Below are 17,232 nucleotides of genomic sequence, written 5' to 3'. Positions count from 1 at the left end.
GGGTTGGTTGTTCTCAAGTCCAGGTCGATCACTCGACGTCTGCAATGTTGCAGCGACGGTGTCACCTTTGTCGGACGCTTGAGTAGTTGTAGTTGTAGTTGAACGCGGTTGCTTCCGTCGACGGCTGGACCTCCGGCGACTCATGTCCGTCGGCCTTACCATCTCAGTTGCAACTATCGGTTCTTGTAGTTGTTGATCTCCAGTCATAGTCACACGCTGCCAGTGTGCTTTCAGCTCTTGATCCGCGGCGGCTACATACTGGTTCACAAGTTTTGGAACATCTCGAGACAGGGTCGTCAGTGGTTCGTAAGAGTCCTCGATCGCTTCGAGTCCCTTCCACTGCACCAAAATCTCGTAGTCTTTGATGTTGTCGTTCCACTGATGCTCCTTGAGCTTCTCCACCGCCAAGATGATTCCTTGGGACGAGATGTGCTCGAGCAGTTCTTCGGTCACGTCCAAGCTGGAGTCTGCATAGAATTTCAGTCTAGAGGCGTGCACGTCCAACTCGGCACCCGTGATGAGATGTCGAACCATGAAAGAGTGTACATCGGCGCGCATCACGCGATACGGCCCTACCCAGGTGACGAGCAGTTTGTTGCCGTTCTTTTCGTCCACTCGTGAGCGTAACACATAATCACCTTCCATGAAGTTCACCATGTTCTCTCCTCGCTCCCGCTTCTTGTTCAGCAGTCTCTGCTTCAGTCGTTGGTCTTCAACGGCCTTATGCATGTCTTGAATACTGCTTCGCAGGTTGACGAGAAAGTCATCAATCTTGTCACTCGCTGGCACCTCCTTGAACTCCCCCGAACCAGGCAGGTAGAATTCTTTGAGAGGTGTCGGGCACGGTAGCCCAGTAAACAGCTCCACTGGCGCTTTGTGGCCGAGCGAAGGTACTGCAGTGTGATTGAGGCTGGACTGTACCATGGGCACCAGGTACACCCAGTCGCTGTGGTTGATCTTGTACTCCAGTATCATTGTCCTGATCACCTGGAGTATATCCCGGTTCACGCGCTCCACTGAGCCGTTTATCCACGGGCAATAGGCGGGGGTGAACTGCTGCTGCGTACGCAGCCTGCGCGACAGCTCACTCACCACTTCGTTCTTGAAATGAGATCCTTGGTCCGAGATCCAAACTGGTGGCAGGCCAAAACGAGAGTGCCAGGCGAGGAACGCCTCCACGGTCACCGTACTGTCGGCTGTATCTGCCACGACAAGCTCGCAGAAATGCGAGGCATGATCCTTTAGCACTAGGATATACTTGGAGTCGCCAAAACTCTCACCCATGAACAGGAAATCGAAATGTAAAACTCCATTGCGTTCACAACAATCAATTGTTTCACCCCAAGGTCTGGGGATGATGTTCCCCCCTTTTGAATGCAGGCACAGCCGGCACTGGCGGACAAAGGTGGACGCCAGGGTGTTGAGCTTCTCAATCGCAAACAATCGTCGAAGGTGCTCCACCATGGCGGCGTGACCACGGTGGCCTTGAGCACCACAGTGTGCAATGATGAATAGTCGTAAAATGAGATCACTAGCTTCAGTAGGGATCCAAATTCGGTCGCGGAGCGTGAATACGTCGTCGTCGGTACGCACGGCTCCAGATGGCGGTTCATAACGTGACTGCACCAGAATAATCTCCACAAAAGTCGGCCAAATGAAATTGTCGTCATCAAGAGGGCGGAGCGTCGAGATGATCGGCCCCGTCACCTCCCTGGCTAGTTCCTGTTGAGATGCAGCGCTTGGCGCCGCTGGTGTGTCAGTACGAATCCTGCTGATCCTGCTGGTGACTGGAACGTGGTTGCCAGCCCACCTGCTGATCATGTCGGCCCAGACGTTGTTCGGGCCGGCGATATGTTCGATCACATAGTTGTAGTTCATCAACTTCATGGACCACCGCAACAACTTGCCTTTCACGTGCTTTTTGACATTCTCGTCAGGAGCAAACACGTGAATTAGGTTGCGATGATCGCAGAACATCCTGAATCCTTGCGGTCGGAGCAGCAAATAATCCAGCTTGTCACAGGCCAGTGCGATAGGGAAAGCTTCCTTTTCGATCACTGTCCAATTGAGTTGGCTACCCGTGAAGGTGCCACTTAAACACTCGACGAGTTGGTGTTGTTGGTCCTGGACGGGCATTTTGATGTCAAAGTCCTTTACTTGCGTCACGATGACGGCCCACCCAATATCCGAAGCATCGGTTAGCAGACATGTTGTCGCCGAGTCGTTCGGGAAAGCAAGCGTAGCCGCGGAGGCTAGCATGTCTTTCACATTGTCAAAGGCAGCTCTCTCTGCTGCGCTAAGCTCGATTAAAATTCCAGCTGCCACACGCTTCGTGCGTCGTGTCTTGGCCAGAGCTTCATCTAATCGGTGTTGAAGCGGAGAGACTTGACGGGCATAGTCAATGAGACTCTCTCGCATCCAATTAATTGCACATAGGAACTGCTGCAACTCCCCTGCTGTACTGGGGTACGGCATTGCACGGAGTGAGTCGATCCTGGCGGGGTCATGGCGCACACCATTGGCGTCGATGATTTTGCCACACCACTTCACTTCCTGTTGATACAGGCTGGACTTCTTCACGCTGAGTTTAAGGCCAAAATCATTCAGCAGCGAAAATAACTCAGCGAGTTTGCCCAGGTAAGTTTCTATATCGTCCGCGTAGAGCAACAGGTCGTCGATCCACACGAGGAGGTGCTTGTACAGTAGCGTCGCAAAGCACGTCTCCACTGTTTTTTGGAAATAGATAGCAGCGTCGCCACAGCCTTGTGGGACGCGTCGTGGAGTGTAGATCTTTTCATCAGTCATGTAGGATAACCACTCCTGGCAGGACTCAGCTAAAGGTAGCTGCCAGAAACCCTTAATGAAGTCGAAAAGTCCAAAATGTTGTTTTCCACGTGCATTTTCCATTACCAAGGAAAGAATCGGCATCACTGCAGCCATGATGTCGGTCATTGAGTTGAATTCGCGGTAGTCGGTCGTTTGCCGCAAATCCATGAGCTCTTGTGACTTTTTGACTGGGAGTACGGGGCTTGCCCAGCGACTTGTTGGGTTCTCGTAGACCCATCCTAGTGTCACAAGTTGGTCGTTAAATTCACGTAAAAATTGGCGAACATGCGGAGGATATTTGCGAGGCTTACATTTGCATGGTTGAGCCCCATCCTTCAAACGCACTTCGAGCGGTGGAACGCGAGCAGGTGGATCGTCACGGAGTTCCAAGCGCCACACATCATACATGTGCACGATGGTTCGCAACTTGTCCACTTTTTCGGGTGGAAAGTTATGCTCCAGGGCTCTTTCAATCAGAGTCTCCACTGCAGCACGAACTTCTTCATCAGAGGCCACATGACTTGGGTTCATGGGGCGTTCGTCCGCCTCCAAATCAAATGGATCACCACCGGTGTCGTCTTCGCGATGGGAGGCAAGCTGCTCAAGCTGCCGATCCACATCGATACCCAGGGCGATCAACAGGTCTTGACCAATGATGAATTCGTCGTCGTCCGTATCCACAATCAGACACGGCACAGCCTCCACTGGCTGCACCGGTCCAGCAGCCGTGTGAATCAGGACATGAAGCATGGCTTTCTTCTCAGCCACGACTGGGTGTGCACCATACGACTGGCTGCACACCGGTGTCTCCAACGGAATCTCCTGCACCGAGGGATCCACATCGAGCAATAGTTTCCACTGTGCACGGCTGATCACCGTGTAGTCGGAGCCAGTGTCCGGGCAACACGGCAAATCCAGTACGCCGTTGATTGTCACAGTGCGTGAGGTCGGCGGCATCAACTCTTTCAATCTCTTCACGCGAGACTGGCGAGCTTTGTTAGATTCGCGAAGCTTCTGCCGAAGCACGATCTTCTCAGAGTCGGTTGCCTTCGTGCAATCGCTGAGCCAGTGCATCTCTTGGCACTTCGGGCACGGCGACGGCGGCTCCTTGCGCGAGATAGACGGCTTAAAGGTCTTGTCAGTCTTCTGGTCGATCTTCTTCTCAACCTTCGTGTTGGTCTTCTTCGACAAGAATCGCTTACCAGAGTCATTACGAGGCGGCTTCTTCGAATGAGCCGTAGTCGACTTCTCAACGTTCTTCGCGGACTTAGGCAGTGAAATCTTGTCCTTCACCATCAGTCGCATCCGCTTGTTTTGCTGGAAATGACGCTCGTGTTCGACAGCCTTCTCATAGATCAGCGTGTACAGCTTTTGAATGCTTTTGCCAGCCTCCTTGTTAGTCCAACGAACGGCGCTTTTGACATCGGCCTTCAGGACCGGAGGGGCCAAACACGACACCAAACGCTTGCACTTCTCCTTCTCACCATCATCGCCGGAGAAAACTTCTTCAAGTCCGTTCTCCAGAACGACTTCATGGAAACGCTGAAAATAGGCTAGTACGCGGGCATCTACGTCTGTCTCCGACAGATCCATTCGTAGCTCCTTCGCGCACAGGGTCTTGATGTCGGGTAGGTCATCGTTCTTGACCTTCCCTAGTAGATGCTTGATCTCGGCGATGAGTTGTCCTTCGGTGACATCGACAACGTCCTTCCGAAGTCTCAGCGCACAGAACGTCTCTAGGAGACGGAGATCGAAAGATTCCTTTACGTTCTGCGTCACCAAGTTATAATCCTCGCCAGAGCTTCTGCAACGAGCTCTCATCTTGGCCTCATACTCCATGCGCAGCTTATCCCACTTCACCAACGCCTTGTGAGAAATGGAACTCAGTCTTGGTGGGAGAATCGGCGCGAAGATGGGTACAGGCATCGGCTTCGAGTATTCGGAGGACTCCTCCTCGTCACTTGAATCATCAGCGCGGCGTTTCGGCATGACGACAGGTCACGGTCGGCTAGTAGGTCGAGTCGTACCACTTGAGCGAGTAGTACGTCAGTACCACTAAAGAATTCTTTGTGCTGTTTTCCGGAGGTTGAAGCAACTCAAAACACGGGGCGAGGCAGGTGGCGATCCTGCTGGAACTTGTAGCCTAGTGTATTGGCAGCTTGTGATGTAACTAGCAAATTGAAGAGTGAGAGATTTGGACAGTCGTCACCATCCATCCTTCTCAATGAAAGTATGAAGCCTTCATGCTGATGGCAGCATGAAAGGGAACATGTAAGGCAACCCGCGATTCCACTTGGATCACTGGCGGCCTGTTCTACAAGATCCATGAAAGTTTGGTCAGAGCCAGATGTCTGGCTCTGCCATCGCCAAGGAAGCACGCTGACCTTGATGCACCAGGATCAGGCGTAGCTCCTTCTGTGATTGACCTGGTTGCATCAAGTCGCACACTGTCTATTGGTCAAGTCTTGAAGTTCACGTCTGGCGGCGGAAGCTGGCTTGATCCAGAATCCACCACATCCGGCTTGCTTTACAGGCACTATACGACTCATTGATAGTAGAATTCATCGCACAACATTGTTGCTGTCCAGATATGCGGTCACGCATCAAACGATCGATTGAGCTGCTGCCGCAATCGAAAGTAACGAGCTTGTCGCTGGTAGCGCAGTGCCATATCCTCGACTGGATTGGAAGGTGGATCGTTACTTCTGCAACTGCATCCCAACCGATAGTCAACTTGTCGACCGCAACGTCTTGTGATCTCCAGCGACTGTCCCGCCATTGAAAATGACTCTTGACTCAAGAACAACCAGCAGATGCAGGTATAGTTAGCATCTCACGTCCGTGCACTGTTACAGGCAAGCCGGCTTTTGTCCTCTACCAGTTGAGGCGGGCACATTGTGTACACGTCAACGTCCACAATGGCCATGTCCCAGTCAATTCTCTCACCACCAAAGTTCCCCACGCTTCCTTGAGCATCAAGCGGCTCGGCCATGGCGACCTCACTGACGTCACACTGCAACATGCCGGTGCTGCATGCGCATCATCCTCTTTTAACTTATGGGTGCACCACACCAAACCTCCTTCTCCTCATACCCTCTCAACTTCGTCTTCAACTTCCAACTACTCTCACAGGTTTCGCGCAATCAACTCGATTGACACACGCATCCATCATTGCTCAATCCGCCGCCTGCCTCTCAAGCCCCACGTCGCCATGCTGTCCAAGGCTTTCCGTCGCCCCTTGCGGCCCACCAGCTCCGTCATGAAGTACCACGTGGGTGTGCGCGAGACGCAGCTGGGGCCCGACGCGCTCGCCAAGCAGAAGCAGCAGCTGCGCACCCAAGGCGCGTCCAAGCTGAGCCTCGACACGCCCGTGTTCCAAGTCTTCGGCAGCAATACGGACATTGGCAAGACCATCGTGTCTGCCGGCATCTGTCGCAGCGCTGCCGCCATTGCAGCGGCTAACGGGGGCCGTGTGGAGTACATTAAACCGCTGCAGACCGGTACGGACGACGACATCCCCGGCTCCTTCCCTGGTGATGCGTCGTTCGTCGAGAAGCACGCGCTGCCCAATAGCCAGACGCAGGGACAGCTCCAGTGCTCCACGCTCTTCTCGTGGAAGAACCCCGTGTCGCCGCATCTTGCGGCGCAGATGGAGGGACACACCATCACGGACGAAGCGCTGTTGGAGCTGCTGGCGGACAAGCTCAAGGCTATTAACGACGTTAATGGAGACAAGGCTGCGGACAGTTTGGTGCTGGTGGAGACGGCGGGGGGAGTGTGCAGTCCCTCGGCCTCTATGAGGTTCCAGGTGGACGTGTACCGTGGTCTGCGACTGCCCGTGGTGCTGGTTGGGGACGGCAAACTGGGCGGCATTTCGACGACCATGTCGGCGCTGGAGACGCTGCTGATTCGTGGTTATGATGTGGCGGCGATCTGCTTGATTGAACAGGATGGACTGGATAATAAGGCGGCACTGGAGCCACGTTCAAGCGAGCTCGGCATCCCCATCTTTACCATGGACGCGGTGCCGCCCATGCCGGAGCCGCTGGACAAGTGGTTTCTTCAGCACGGCAAGGTGTTTGACGATGTGAACAAGGCGCTCACGTCGTTCCACAAGACCCGACTGGAGAGCTTCAAGCACATGGAGGAGCGCGCGGAGAAAGTGTTCTGGTGGCCGTTCACGCAGCACAAGAAGGCGGGCAGTTTGTCCATGATCGACTCAGCTCACGGTGACGAGTTCAGTGTGTACCGCCCCGACAGCAACACGGTGGAGCCGCTGTTCGACGCGTGCGCGAGTTGGTGGACGCAGGGTGTCGGCCACGGTAACTCGAAGATGGCGACAGCGCTGGCGTATGCTGCTGGTCGCTACGGTCACGTCATGTTCCCTGAGAACGCGCACGAGCCGGCGTTGCAGCTCAGTGAGAAGCTGCTGGCATCGGTTGGAAAGGGCTGGGCCTCGCGCGTGTACTACTCGGACGACGGGTCCACGGCTGTGGAGGTCGCGCTGAAGATGGCCTTCCGCAAGTATGTGCTTGACCACCAGCTCAACTACAGCGAGTTCACTTCGGATGAATCGTCTGGGTGGAAGATGGTCACGCTAGCCCAGGCTAACTGCTACCACGGTGACACGCTGGGTGTGATGAACGTCGCGGAGAAGAGCGTGTTTAACGAGAAGCAGCACCCATGGTACCGCCCGGAGGGTGTCTTCTTGAAGGTGCCGACGATGGCACTACGCGATGGCGGGTACGTCATTTCGATCGACCCCGAAATTGCTGGCAATGCTCCTACCGAGGAGAAGCTGCCTTCCTTTAACGCTGCCTTCGATTCATCTCGTGACCAAAGTCCGTTGGCTGATGTGTACCGCAAGCACGTTGCCCACATGATCGACAGCACCGAGGAGAAGAACGTCCGTGTCGGCTCTGCTCTTATTGAGCCTGTGCTGATGGGCTCGGGTGGCATGTTCCTGGTGGACCCGCTGTACCAGCGCATGCTTGTGCAGGAGTGCCGCGCTCGCAAGATCCCGGTGATTTACGACGAGGTGTTCTCGGGCTGGTGGCGTCTGGGAGTGGAGTCTGCGCGCGACCTGCTAGGCGTCGACCCGGACATTGCTTGCTACGCCAAGCTGCTCACTGGCGGTGTGGTCCCGATGGCTGCCACGCTTGCGTCCGAGGAAGTATTCAACACGTTCTACGCAGACTCCAAGGGTGAGGCCCTGCTGCACGGCCACTCCTTCACGGCGTACCCGATGGGTTGCGCTGCGGCCGTGACGGCACTAGACATGTACCAGATTTTCAACGATGCTAGCACCCCCACTACGGACGCAACCCGTGCGTACTGGAACGAGGACGCCCTCACGGAGCTGTCCACTCGACCGTACATCGAGCGCACATTCGCTATTGGCACAGTGGCATGCGTTGAGCTCGCGTCGGAGAACGCCGGATATGCGTCGACGGAGGCTGCGGAGCTCATTCAGGTGCTACGCAAGAACGGCGTGTACGCTCGTTCCCTAGGCAACGTGCTGTACATGATGTGCTCACCGCTCACGACGCAGGAGGACTGCAACAAGTATCTTGCCACGCTCACTCGTCAGATCGAGATCCTGCAGGCCACGAAGTAAGCGACAGAAGCTTGAGAACAGGAGGACGCTAAACGTGTCATATATGAAGCTGGCCTACAACGAAGTAGAAGGCAGTTGATAAAGAAACTCAGCTACGAGATGGTGCAATACGCGTCGGGTGCCTTCTTCTCGACCACTCCAGCATTATGTCAAGAAAGAAAACGCAACTCTACGTTTTGATTAGACATACAGTCTGTGACGCCGTGGCACCACAACTTCATTTCCGCTACGATAAGAATTTCTCTTGGTAGTTTGACTGGAGCGGTCACCTCCCCTCCTTCCTCACATTCGAGAATTTACCGAGACGAGGAAAGATGGTGAAGCTTGTTTGTGCGATCGTTGGAGAAGGGAGCGTGTTCCCTGAGGACATCGACGATAAAAAGTCGGTAGGCCACTTGAAGTAGGCGATCAAGGTGAAGAAGCCTGACACGGTTAAGGGAGAAGCAGACAAGCTGCAGCTCTTTCCAGCGAAGAAGGCGGACGGCGCGTGGCTCTTTTCTCGCTCGGATGACGTGAAGAAGGGCGAGAAGACTGCTCTCATCGAAGCGCTCACGAGTGGAGACGAAGAGCTACAGGGAGAAGATCCTCTGGAGGACATGCTGATCGGAATGGATTCTCCATCAGCTCGCCAGATCCACGTGCTTGTAGTGGTCTCCGGTGAGCCAAATCAAGTCGCCAAGGATACGCGCTTGGCAAGAACCCACAGTGAAAATCGACGGAAGCGCTGGCGTGAACTTAATGAAATCCTCGACAAGAACAAGAAGGCTAAGAGGAACGGTGATGATGGTTCGTCGACTGGGTGCTTCTACGTGCGATGGAGCGAAGTCAAGAGTGTGCTCGACTACGAACGGTATGAACAGGAACGCAAGCCGATTCCCGATCATGCTTTCGACTTTCTGATCAAGTACTTGAAATACGCTGCGAAAGCTATGAACGGATACACCGACGCATCGGAGGGAGCAAAATGTTTTATCGCGCCCGTACTCATCATGCTTTGCAGTTTGTTTGTCGACGTGAAGCTAGAGGTCGAAGCGTCGGTGGACGGCAACGAAGTTCACGCAACCGGCCATTTTGAGTTCGTGCTCACCCGTGGTAAGACTAAGATATGTATCGTGGAAGCAAAGAAGAACGACTTCAATCAAGGGAAAGTGCAGGCGCTCATCGGATGCGAAGCGGTTGCCGACCGCGAAGGCCTCTATGTCGTGTACGGCATCGTGACGGACTTCATGGAGTGGTACCTCTACCGCTGTGGTGAAAACTCCATTTTGCTGGATTCGAGCACGCTTAGTGCTAAATCGGAGCAATTGGACATTGGATCGATGCGAGATGTGTGCGAGATGATCTACGGGGCGTTGTCGGACCACGAAGAGGAATGCAAGAAAGAAAAGCTTTGCGTTGAATGAAAAATAAGGTATTCACCCTTATATGTTTCGGTGAGATTCTCGAATGTATCATACATTTACAAGAGACAAGTACAAGCCGCATCCGAGCATGTGGAAGGCTCTCTTCGGGTCGATCTGTAAGGGGTCCTTGCAGTGTGTCATGGAGCTGCTGTACCCGAGTGTCATCCTCAACAACCCCATCGAAGGTCGAGCCGATTTGACAGTGCTCAAGGACTACCACTCGACGCCGCTGTCTGACAACGGGCTGCCTCCGTTACACGCCGTGGCAGCTCAAGACCTCGCGATCTTGACGCATCACGTCTCAAACGAGCGTCTGGCACTCGTCGCCAAGTCTGGCTTCCCAATTTTCATCATCGGCAGCAAGCAGGACATCCTGATGCCGCCGCCCAAGAACATCTTGGAGCTGGTCGAGCATCTCAAGAGCGAGCACGTGCAGACGCTGTTCTTCGAGACCGGGGGACACGGAGCTCCTATCCAGTTCATGGAGGAGATCGTAGTTGGCCTCGTGCAAACCATGGAGCGCACCACGCTCTGACCGGCTTGGACGTGACAGTGGCAAGAGCGTGCATGGACAACGAGGCAGGCGATGAATGCATCGCCCTACTTGCTTCGAAAAGCGCGTCCACAGCCTTCGGGCAGGCAGGATTCGACTGACGAGCAACAAACACACCAAATGTCGTTCGAGCCCGAGGTCGTGTCGGCCGTGGGCATCTGCACGCTGCGCCAAGTGGACGCGCTGTACGCCGCCCCCAAGTATTTCGGCGAGGGCGTCGCGCAGGAAGCTTTCGTTGCAACGGGCATCACCGTGTCGTATGCAGTGCTGCACCAGCCTCCGACTGCTACGCAGAAGCGCTACTGGAGCGATTCCCGCAGCCCAAATCCAAGTCCAAACTTACAGACTCGTAATAGCTAGTACTAATACAGGTTCCGGTACCATACATGAATGATTTCGTCGGGAACACCCTCTGGCCCATAGTCTGAGCTGTTCCACTGGTTGCAGTATGACCGCTTGCAGAAGAGTCTTATCATCGAATGGGGGAGTCCGAAGTTAAATTGTAGTCAAACTTGTGTTCAAGGGGGGAAAGTACAAAACGGATGCTCGCGGTATTTAAAAATGTTTGCACCTTGATCTTGCAACACATACATGTACAGGTAGCCAGGGACAAGTTTGGGCTCCGAAATGGGGATATGTAGGATCTCCTGGTGAATGCAGTGCTCGACTTGACGTCTCCGCAAACACTCTCTTCGTTTCCCCAGACTTGAGACTCTTATGTTGCAAGACCACAGCGATATCCTAGGGAATTGTGCCCCCCCTTGAACACAAGCTTGACTACAATTTAACTTCGGACTCCCACATTCGACGAGGGAGAAGTGCTCAGAGAGCCCTTCATTTCCATCGACTTGTCAGTTTCTAAGCTCAGTACCAAAGAATCAGAGCAGGTATGCATGCCGAAATTGCAACCGATCAAGCACGAGCCCAATGTTGAGCTGACAGACCCACACGAGGAAGTCAAGGCAAGATTCGCCAGGGAGAAGGAGGCTCCGTTGAACATTTGCGCAGGGCACAAGTCGAAAGCCTCTAAGTTAACAGCACTTCGAAAGGGTCTTCGGCCGAACGTGAATCCTGCCAAGAGTTTTCGAGTCCCCAGTCTACCTACGACTACTGAACAAGGAAGTGTTCGTCGGTGGAGAACCTCCCTTTCGTGCCGCGCATCCCACTTACCAGCCAACGCTTGAGAGATGCCTGACCGCCTGACGCTCATCAACAAGTTCGACGACGCCATGCTGGAGCTCAGCATGGTCGTCGAGAAGAAGGCACCCGACGCAAACCACATAGGGTCCTATTGCACCATCTCGTAGCTGAGTTTTTTTTTATCAACTGCCTTCTACTTCGTTGTACGTCAGCACCAACACCGCTTCATATACACCACGCTCTCCTGCTTTAACCGTTTTGAGGTCACGTACTTATCAGGATCTCGATCTGACGAATGAGCGGTTGCAAGAAATTCGTTGGACTGCATCATGAGCGGCGTGATCGGTTGGTGCTTTTACCGGCTTTCACGGAGCTTCTATGTATTGTAGTACGTATGTACATGTAGTACGCTTATTAAAAACGCCCGTCTAGAATAACATGATAGCATGTCCAAAGGATGCCGGGTCCGGTACCGGTCCGCGTCGAGGAGGGGGAGGCTCATTCTGTAATGCATAACGAGAATGCCCACGATATATGACCCAAAGTTGATAGTTCTGAGGCAGGGGAAATATTTGTTATGGGTAGCTAAAGCAGATATAAAATGAGAGATCATCTACGAGATGATACATTCTCCTGGCGCCTGGCCTCCCCCGGCATCGATCCGCCTCTTCTCGAGGATAATGTTGATCTCCGCCATAGCGTCGTCGAATTTCTTGATGAACATCGCGCGGTCAGGCAGCGCCCTCATCTCTCGGTCGTGGATGAGTCTGTTGCGCAGAGTCGCAACGTAGCGGATCGAGCGGACCGTGGGCACTGGGATGGAGGTCTCGACCGACGAGACCCTCTCATGCAGCCCCTGGCCGTGCGCGCCGAAATGCGTCTCCAGCAGAAACTCGAGCTCCTTGGAGGCCTCAATGGCCAATTGATAGTCATTGGCCGAGTACACGAACCCATTCTTGGAGGAGACGTTCCCCATTTTGCGCTTACGGAGATACCGTCGACGGAGATATCAAGGCGTTATGAGACTGATTTTTCAGGTGTGGACCACACTAAAGCACCATCGACTTCAACGTGGAGGTTGCAAAGTGACAATTTTTTCTCGCGAGAGCTCGTTTATCTTACTAGGTTTTGTGAAGGCAATCGCGGTCAAAGATGGAGATGCGGCCGAAAGATCAGGATTCCTACTGCAGCAAGTGACAGCACGTCGAATGCTTTTTGCAGCGTGGATTGGTGTTGGGCTGGTGCCGTTCATATGGTACTTACAACATCAACGGATGGCTCCCCGTTCAAGACTCCGGCACTGCACCATACATGTATTCTGATTGGTACGGCATTGTGGGCGCAATATAGATTCTGTATGGTGCACTTGTATAATACTACGACGGAGCGTCGCATCGGGCGCTACGGAATCAAGCATGATAAACACTTCACCGAAACGAATCCATGGTATTTGTATGAGGTTGTCGGCACACGGAGCGATTTTTTCATATCGATTCGCATTGCTGTACTTGGTGATGAAATGATTGATGATGGATTTGTTTCTGTTCATTGCTCATGACGGAATCACTGCGAGAACGCAGTGCATCTCGCTAGGCTACAACATGTCCAGACTCTCCTCTTGATCTGGGTGATTATCGAGAGTTTGCATTGGTTGAGTAAGTAGTGGCATCAAGCGTTTTCGCTTTAGTCACTACTCATAGACTCATAGCTTACAAGCCTTTCTTGGTTGGAGAGCTGACGAGTGCAGTTATCCAGGAGTTTTTTTTTTCTCGTATCGCTCAATCGATCGGGCTTGAATAATTCAAACCCAATTGCGTTGAGCATCTATGACGTGTGGAGTTTTCTGTGGTACACGATCTTCGTACAGTACTTGGTTTGGTGTCTTACTTGCTAGCTGCTCGAGCGATATTCTCGCGTCGTGGTGAAACCGTACGTGGGCCTCGTTCACAGCACCATGCCGTGTCAACATCGCGCGCTGGGACCTTGCTGCAGAATGCTTTTATTGGCAAACTACTTGTAGGAAGTAAGGAAACAAACTCTGTTACGAAAAGTTTCGGTAAGTGTAGGGCGTCTCGACGACAACGACGACGAGTTCCTCGCAACCGACAAACTTTGCAGGAGGTTCCTAGGAGTCATTACTTCATCAATGGAATGGTGTCAAACAAGAGTGGTGACCTTGCCGCGAGCAACCTTGTACAGGCGCGGTAAATTTCTTCGACCATAGTTTAATAGTGGGGCATACACACGCGTAGAAGCGTTCTTTCTCTTTAATCAAGAGGAGAATTACATATACGACAGCCCCAACGGCACTCAATAATATTCCGTGATAGTAATATTATCAAGGCACCTTGAGCTGGCAACAATTACTTCGAAGTAACATTAAAGACTATATGAATCTGCGAGCTCCTCAAAACACTCTTCCAAATGTGCGGTTGTCCCAGACGTCGCTAATGTCCTTCCCGTGTACTGTCAAAGTGAGTTTTGGGAAACGCCTACGCGAAGGGCAGTAAGCTTACTACAACAGCCGCCATCGAAGCAATTTCCCATTCCAAGATCGTAATGAGTAGTATTTCGAATGAGTTCTCGCCCGCGGTGGAAATCCTCTAGTGCGGTCAGTTCAAATGCAAACCCACCGCAGGTTTCTGAGATAGCTGGTACAAGCCACAAAGAACAATTCTTTTCCTCCATGGCTATTACTTCGTAGTACTTCGAAGTGACAAATATGCACTGGTGTTTCTGGCCTCGGGCGACTAGTTGATATAAATGAATGGCACAATCTCTGGGTGCTTACAGACTATGACGCTTTAGGGGCTGAGTGCTGACCGACGCCGATCGGTTGTGGTTCGTCTTCTGCGCACGGCGAGCACGGAGAATGAGTTGCTGACGCTCCCGCGAGTACTCCTCCACAAAACTGGCGATGAAACCAAGCAGCTCGTCAATTGGCAGTGTGTCATCTTCTTCGAAATAGTTCAAAAAGTGTTTTTTCTGATCGTAATAAACAAATTGGTCAGCACCAAGAAGTAAATGCACTGTCCTGAAGACATGAATTGGCGCTTACCTCTCTCTCCAGTTGATTGACAAGCTCCTGTACTCCGTTGAGTTCTTGCTCGACCTCCATGGCGTAGAGTCTCATGCTTTCTCTGGATTGTGCCAAATCCGCGCGCAAGTCATCGTCGTCGGTTTTGAATACTGTTGCTTTCTGCGTCTCGTTGATCAGCATCCGAAGACCGCCCTTGAGAGCCTGGTGCTCCGTGACGAGGCTCTGAATAGATAACTTGCTGCACTTGAGAATTAGAGGTAGCTGTTCACCAAATAGCGCAAGATGTGGTTCGTCACGCTGCAAGATCAGAAGATAACAAGGTCAGACGTGGTCTCATCATTTGATTAATAGAGATTGCAGCACATACCTCGATTGACTGAATGACATACTGCAAGAACGATATTCGCCCGTCGTAAGCCTTGGTGAACGAGAGCTTCGCCAGTGAGCTAATGGAAATACTCTTCACCCACGCTGTGTACTCCACTCCCTCGCCGAAGTTCAGTAGATTGCCCAAGTGGAAGATGTACTCGAGCACGCCAGCGAAGCAATCGCTCGCACAAACTTGTTGGATACCGCGAACCAGCAGCTTCACATTGTCACTGGGAGGTGAATAGCACGTGTTAGTAAACGTACGCGTCGCACCAACAGGAAATCCAACCCACACACTTACCGAAGCTCTTCGACTCGAGGGCCAAAGTCCATTTTAAACTGAAGGCAGCGCAGCTTCTGCTGCGCTCTCGGAATCTTGCGGGCCACCATCAAAAATTGCTCAGCCTAATGTGTTGAGGAAAAAACAAAACAACTGTAAGGTCGATTTTACTCGGTACTTTGTAAACGATACGTGCTCACTCACCGTAGCCAGGCTTGACGCGTCGCCATCAAATTGGTCGATAGCCTCTTGCTCACCACTGTCAGGCCACATATCAATGAGGGATTGTAGGGCTGGACTGGACAATACGTCGCAATTCAGCGTCAAAATCTCGTGCGTCAGCTCTGGAAATGTGCGTTTCACGCGTGCGAGCACAATAGCAATGTTCTGGGATTTTTTGTGGTCGAGAAGCACGACATAGAGCTTGCGATGCAAGAATGCACTACCGGGTTCTTTTGCCCCTTCCCCCCCGTCGACTTCGCATTCTTCCGGATCGGGCTCCATCTCGGCTTCCTCGTCATCAAAAACGGCAGGGTCAGAAGTCGAGCGTTCTCGTTTCTCCATCTCGGAACGGAACGCTGAGGTCTGCTTCTGAGGCTTACTAGTGTCGCTGTTACTGCTGGTTGTGCGTCTTCGTCGCCCAGCTTTGGCCTTTGCGACGACCTTGACAAAGAGCTTCTCCATCCAACGCAGACTTTCGGTGGAGATACACACTTGATCGTGCTGTGATTTATCGTGAATGCGGCTCCAAAGCGAGTCACGTCGCTGAACCGGGATAATTGCACCTGTGTTTGGAGTCGTGGACCAGTGCAGCTTCTTACGCATGCCAGTGTTCATTTTGCGGAGCGCCATCATCGCCAAAGCGCGACCATTTCCAGTTGCTACAGTTGAGGCACATCGTGATGCCAATGCGTCCGGCGTGGAAGGTGCTGTCGACACAGCGGAGCCGATGCTAGAGCGTCTGGAACGAGCAGCTAACGATACTGGTGCAGGCAGATCACCGTCACCGGGTTTGAGAGCGGCGGTGACAGGAGACACTGCACGAGAACTCGATCCGTCCAATTCAGCAGGGTCCACACCTTCTCGTCTTGCCTTCATCTCTACAAGGTGGCGCGGAACGCCCACCTTGATCATCCGCTGGAAGGACTCGACTTTCTGAGTGTGCTCCGGGTCCTCGTTCACAAGGGGCTGAGGAATTTCAATAGGAGCTGGCACTTTCTTCGCCTTTGGCGTCGTAGCAATGAGCTCGTCCAGCACCGCCGGGTCCTTATTTTCAGCTTGCATCTTGTGGTTCACCACAACTCTGGGGAACCCGACCTTGATCATCTGCAGGTAAGCCGAGTACTCGGTGCGAAGAGCCGCGAGTCTGGCTGCAGCTCGCTCTTCCTCTGCTGAAAGTGCTGGCTCTGCAATAGTCGGTAGCAACACCTCGTTTTCCTTCACGTCGGCGCCGCTGACATCAACCACCTCGCGTTCCTTCTCGACAGCGTCTGATCCTGCGTGGTGCTGTCGGAGATGTCGCTGACAGCACGGCGGCAACTCACGCTTGTTGCAGGCGTGGTTGTGGATTGTCACGCGGCTCCAGCGCACGTAGGCGACGAGCACGAAGCTCAACAGGAGGTGGAAGATGAGCCATGAATCACCGCGGCAGGCACCACAGTCGAGTGCGTCGGCGCGGACGAAATTTCCGCCGGGCCCGTCGTAGACCGGGCTGCCCCGCACCATAACAGCAACAGTGCTGCAAGCAGTAGCAGTGGAACCTGCGACCAACAATGCCAGTCGAGCGCCAAGAGGCGAGTTGAAACAATCGAGCAGCGGTGGACACCTCGCCGCAAGCCAGCGAATGAGCGAGATACGAGGTCACGCGTCTCGCCCCGTCCGTTGCCGCCGCCCCCTGCGATGCCCGCCCAGGAAGGTTCGCGGCACTCGAGTGCTCAAGCAATAACGGCAAGGTGCCCATCGGGCGTGAAGTGGAAGCAGCCAGGCGATGGTGGCAGAGAACCT

The 17,232-nt window shown here is 53.2% G+C and overlaps 6 protein-coding genes across 6 annotated transcripts; 4 read left to right on the top strand and 2 right to left on the bottom strand.

Annotated features, from left to right (window-relative positions):
- Positions 1-6,037: 6,037 nt before the first annotated feature.
- KRP23_11545 (Bifunctional dethiobiotin synthetase/7,8-diamino-pelargonic acid aminotransferase, mitochondrial) lies at positions 6,038-8,443 on the top strand (the record flags this gene model as incomplete). Its single annotated transcript, XM_067882101.1, has 1 exon — positions 6,038-8,443. One exon carries the CDS (start codon positions 6,038-6,040, stop codon positions 8,441-8,443), a length of 2,406 nt encoding a protein of 801 aa, XP_067740382.1.
- Positions 8,444-9,039: 596 nt separating this feature from the next.
- Positions 9,040-9,846, top strand: KRP23_11544 (Crinkler effector protein 5; the record flags this gene model as incomplete). Its single annotated transcript, XM_067882100.1, has 1 exon — positions 9,040-9,846. The coding sequence occupies one exon, from the start codon at positions 9,040-9,042 to the stop codon at positions 9,844-9,846; it is 807 nt and encodes a 268-aa protein (XP_067740381.1).
- Positions 9,847-9,934: 88 nt separating this feature from the next.
- Positions 9,935-10,381, top strand: KRP23_11543 (uncharacterized protein; the record flags this gene model as incomplete). The annotated part of the gene is made up of 1 exon (XM_067882098.1): positions 9,935-10,381. One exon carries the CDS (start codon positions 9,935-9,937, stop codon positions 10,379-10,381), a length of 447 nt encoding a protein of 148 aa, XP_067740380.1.
- Positions 10,382-10,519: 138 nt separating this feature from the next.
- On the top strand, positions 10,520-10,759 carry KRP23_11542 (uncharacterized protein; the record flags this gene model as incomplete). Its single annotated transcript, XM_067882097.1, has 1 exon — positions 10,520-10,759. The coding sequence occupies one exon, from the start codon at positions 10,520-10,522 to the stop codon at positions 10,757-10,759; it is 240 nt and encodes a 79-aa protein (XP_067740379.1).
- Positions 10,760-12,152: 1,393 nt separating this feature from the next.
- On the bottom strand, positions 12,153-12,515 carry KRP23_11541 (uncharacterized protein; the record flags this gene model as incomplete). The annotated part of the gene is made up of 1 exon (XM_067882096.1): positions 12,153-12,515. The coding sequence occupies one exon, from the start codon at positions 12,513-12,515 to the stop codon at positions 12,153-12,155; it is 363 nt and encodes a 120-aa protein (XP_067740378.1).
- A 1,811-nt stretch (positions 12,516-14,326) lies between these two features.
- Positions 14,327-16,953, bottom strand: KRP23_11540 (Formin-like protein 13; the record flags this gene model as incomplete). Its single annotated transcript, XM_067882095.1, has 5 exons — positions 14,327-14,524; positions 14,598-14,876; positions 14,947-15,178; positions 15,250-15,353; positions 15,433-16,953. The coding sequence occupies 5 exons, from the start codon at positions 16,951-16,953 to the stop codon at positions 14,327-14,329; spliced, it is 2,334 nt and encodes a 777-aa protein (XP_067740377.1).
- Between the last annotated feature and the right edge of the window lie 279 nt (positions 16,954-17,232).

The sequence above is a fragment of the Phytophthora ramorum genome (assembly GCF_020800215.1).
Source record: "Phytophthora ramorum isolate Pr-102 chromosome Unknown Phyram_PR-102_s0012, whole genome shotgun sequence".
Classification (NCBI taxonomy): Eukaryota; Oomycota; class Peronosporomycetes; order Peronosporales; family Peronosporaceae; genus Phytophthora; species Phytophthora ramorum.
This window is presented reverse-complemented; position numbering and strand designations above follow the sequence as displayed.